This window comes from Myotis davidii, unplaced genomic scaffold, assembly GCF_000327345.1.
Source record: "Myotis davidii unplaced genomic scaffold, ASM32734v1 scaffold164, whole genome shotgun sequence".
Classification (NCBI taxonomy): Eukaryota; Metazoa; Chordata; class Mammalia; order Chiroptera; family Vespertilionidae; genus Myotis; species Myotis davidii.
Window position 1 is genome coordinate 435,867 of NW_006296417.1, and position 2,302 is coordinate 438,168.

General features: G+C 58.6%; 1 protein-coding gene across 1 annotated transcript in view; it reads left to right on the forward strand.

Annotated features, from left to right (window-relative positions):
- Positions 1–2,302, forward strand: part of TRPM1 (transient receptor potential cation channel subfamily M member 1) — a 75,222-nt gene that overhangs the window by 52,285 nt on the left and 20,635 nt on the right. The window contains 2 exon segments of the mRNA XM_015569099.1: positions 867–1,063; positions 1,935–2,058. Of these exon segments, the coding sequence (XP_015424585.1) occupies positions 867–1,063; positions 1,935–2,058 (321 nt within the window).

Consider the following 2,302-nt stretch of genomic DNA (forward strand, 5'->3'; position numbering starts at 1 on the left):
CGGAGCCCACAATGCAGGCCTGTGGCCTGACCGGGGATCGAACCCTGACTTCCTGGTTCCTAGGTCGACACTCAACCACTGAGCTACACTGGCCGGGCCATAGCAGATCCTCGAACGCACGTTTGCCGAATGGAACGGAACTGAGATTATTCGGGTTAAGAGTTGGTTCAACATATTTCCAAGTTCCTGGCTGCAGAAATGCATCATGGGGGCCAACGGGAACGGCTAACCCCCCCTCTTGAGGTTCTGGAATCCCCTCACGTATCCATTTCATCGAAGGAAGGCCTTCAGAGCTCCGAGACCAAGGACACGTCTCCTACTTGGCGTTGGTTGACGTTAATCAAATAACTCCCGAGGCAGCCCCGGTCGGTGTGGCCCAGTGGTTGGGCTTGGACCCATGAACCGAGAGGTGGCCGGTTCCACTCCCGGTCGAGGGCACATGCCCGGGTTGCTGTCTCCGATCCCGGGAGGGGGCGTGCATGAGGCAGCCGATCCGTGGTTCTCTCTCATCATGGATGTTTCTGTCTCTCTCTCTCCCTCTCCCTTCCTCTCTGAAATCAATAAAATAAAATAAATGAGCCCTGGCCAGTGTGGCTCAGTGGGTAGAGTGCTGACCTGCAGACGGAAGGGTCCCAGGTTCCGTTCGCCGTCAAGGACGCGGACCTCGGTTGCAGGCTCGGGCCCCAGCCCCGGAGGGTGGCCCGCGTGAGGCAACCCAGTCAAGTGTCTCCCTCACATCGATGTTTCTCTCCCCCTGCCCCACCCTCCCACCCTCCCTGGAAATCAATGGAAAAACACCCTCCAGTGAGGATTCACCACAACAGGAACGGACATGGGGAGGGGATCGGGCTGGGCGGGGGTTCTGATGGGGCTGGGTGTGTCCTGCAGGGCTGGGCCAGGGGGTGCCGGTCGTGGGCCTGGTGGTGGAGGGCGGCCCCAACGTCTTCTCCATCGTCCTGGAGTACCTCCGCGAGGAGCCGCCCGTCCCCGTGGTGGTCTGTGACGGCAGCGGACGGGCCTCGGACATCCTGTCATTCGCGCACAAATACTGTGAGGACGGAGGGTAGGATTCCTGGCGGGGGGCGCAGGGCGGGGCCGGAAACCTGGGTCGTTCCAGGAAATGTTCAGGAAGGAGTCTCTTTAAATGCATTTCTACTGGTGTCAGAGAGGAGGGGAGAGGGAGGGAGAGAGAGAAACATCCGTGATGAGAGAGAATCATGGACCGGCTGTCCCCTGCACACCCCCCACTGGGGATCGAGCGTGTAACCCGGGCCTGTGCCCTGATGGTGAATCGAACCCGGGATCCCCTGGTTCCTAGGTTGGTGCTCAGTCACTGAGCCTCGATGACCGGGCTCAAGAAGGAACCTGGGCTGGGTTCTCCCATCTCCCCAGGTCGGCGTGGGAGGGAGCCGTGGAGACCCTGGTGTTGCTCCCGGAATTCTTCCTCTGGGGGTCACTCTCTCTCTCACTTGCATTCCCCGTAGACGGGTTTCGACAAGCCTGGGACTGAGGACAGACGTGAGGGCAGTTTTAGACTCTGGTCCCCTTTCTTCCCTCTTCTATCCAGGGAGCCCCTCAAGGGGAAAAAGTTTCCAATCAAAGATACCAGGTGGCCCTGGCTGGCCGGTTTGGCTCAGTGGATAGGGCATCTTCCCATGGACTGAAGGGCCCCGGGTTCGATTGCGGCCTGGGGCCCTGGTCGGGGCTCACACAGGAGGCAGCCCATTGATATGTCTCTCTCACATCGATGTTTCTGTGTTTCCCTCTCTCTTCCACTCTCACTGAAAATCAATGGGGAAATAGCTGTGGGTGAGGATGCACAAACAAACAAACAAAAAAAAAGACACCAGGTGGGCCTGGGGCGGAGGGGCCGACTCACGCAGATGGGCCTGACGCGAGCTGTCTCTCTTCCCTGCGGCGTTTCCCTCGAACAGGGTCATCAGCGAACCGCTCAGGGACCAGCTGCTGGTGACCATCCAGAAAACCTTTAACTACGGCAGGACCCAGGCGCTGCAGCTGCTGGCGGCCGTCGCGGAGTGCATGAAGAGGAAGGCGCTGGTGAGTGTCTCCGGCTTTTTGGTTGTTGTTTTTTTAAAATCCTCACCCGGGGATATTTTTCCCATTGATTTTAGAGAGAGTGGAAGAGAGAGAGAAAGACAGAGAGAAATATCGATGTGAGAGAAACACATCGATTGGTTGCCTCCTGCACAAGCCCCAACCAGGGCCCCGGGCTGGGGAAGAGCCTGTAACCAAGGTACATGCCCTTGACTGGAATCAAACCCAGGACCCTTCAGGTGCAAGG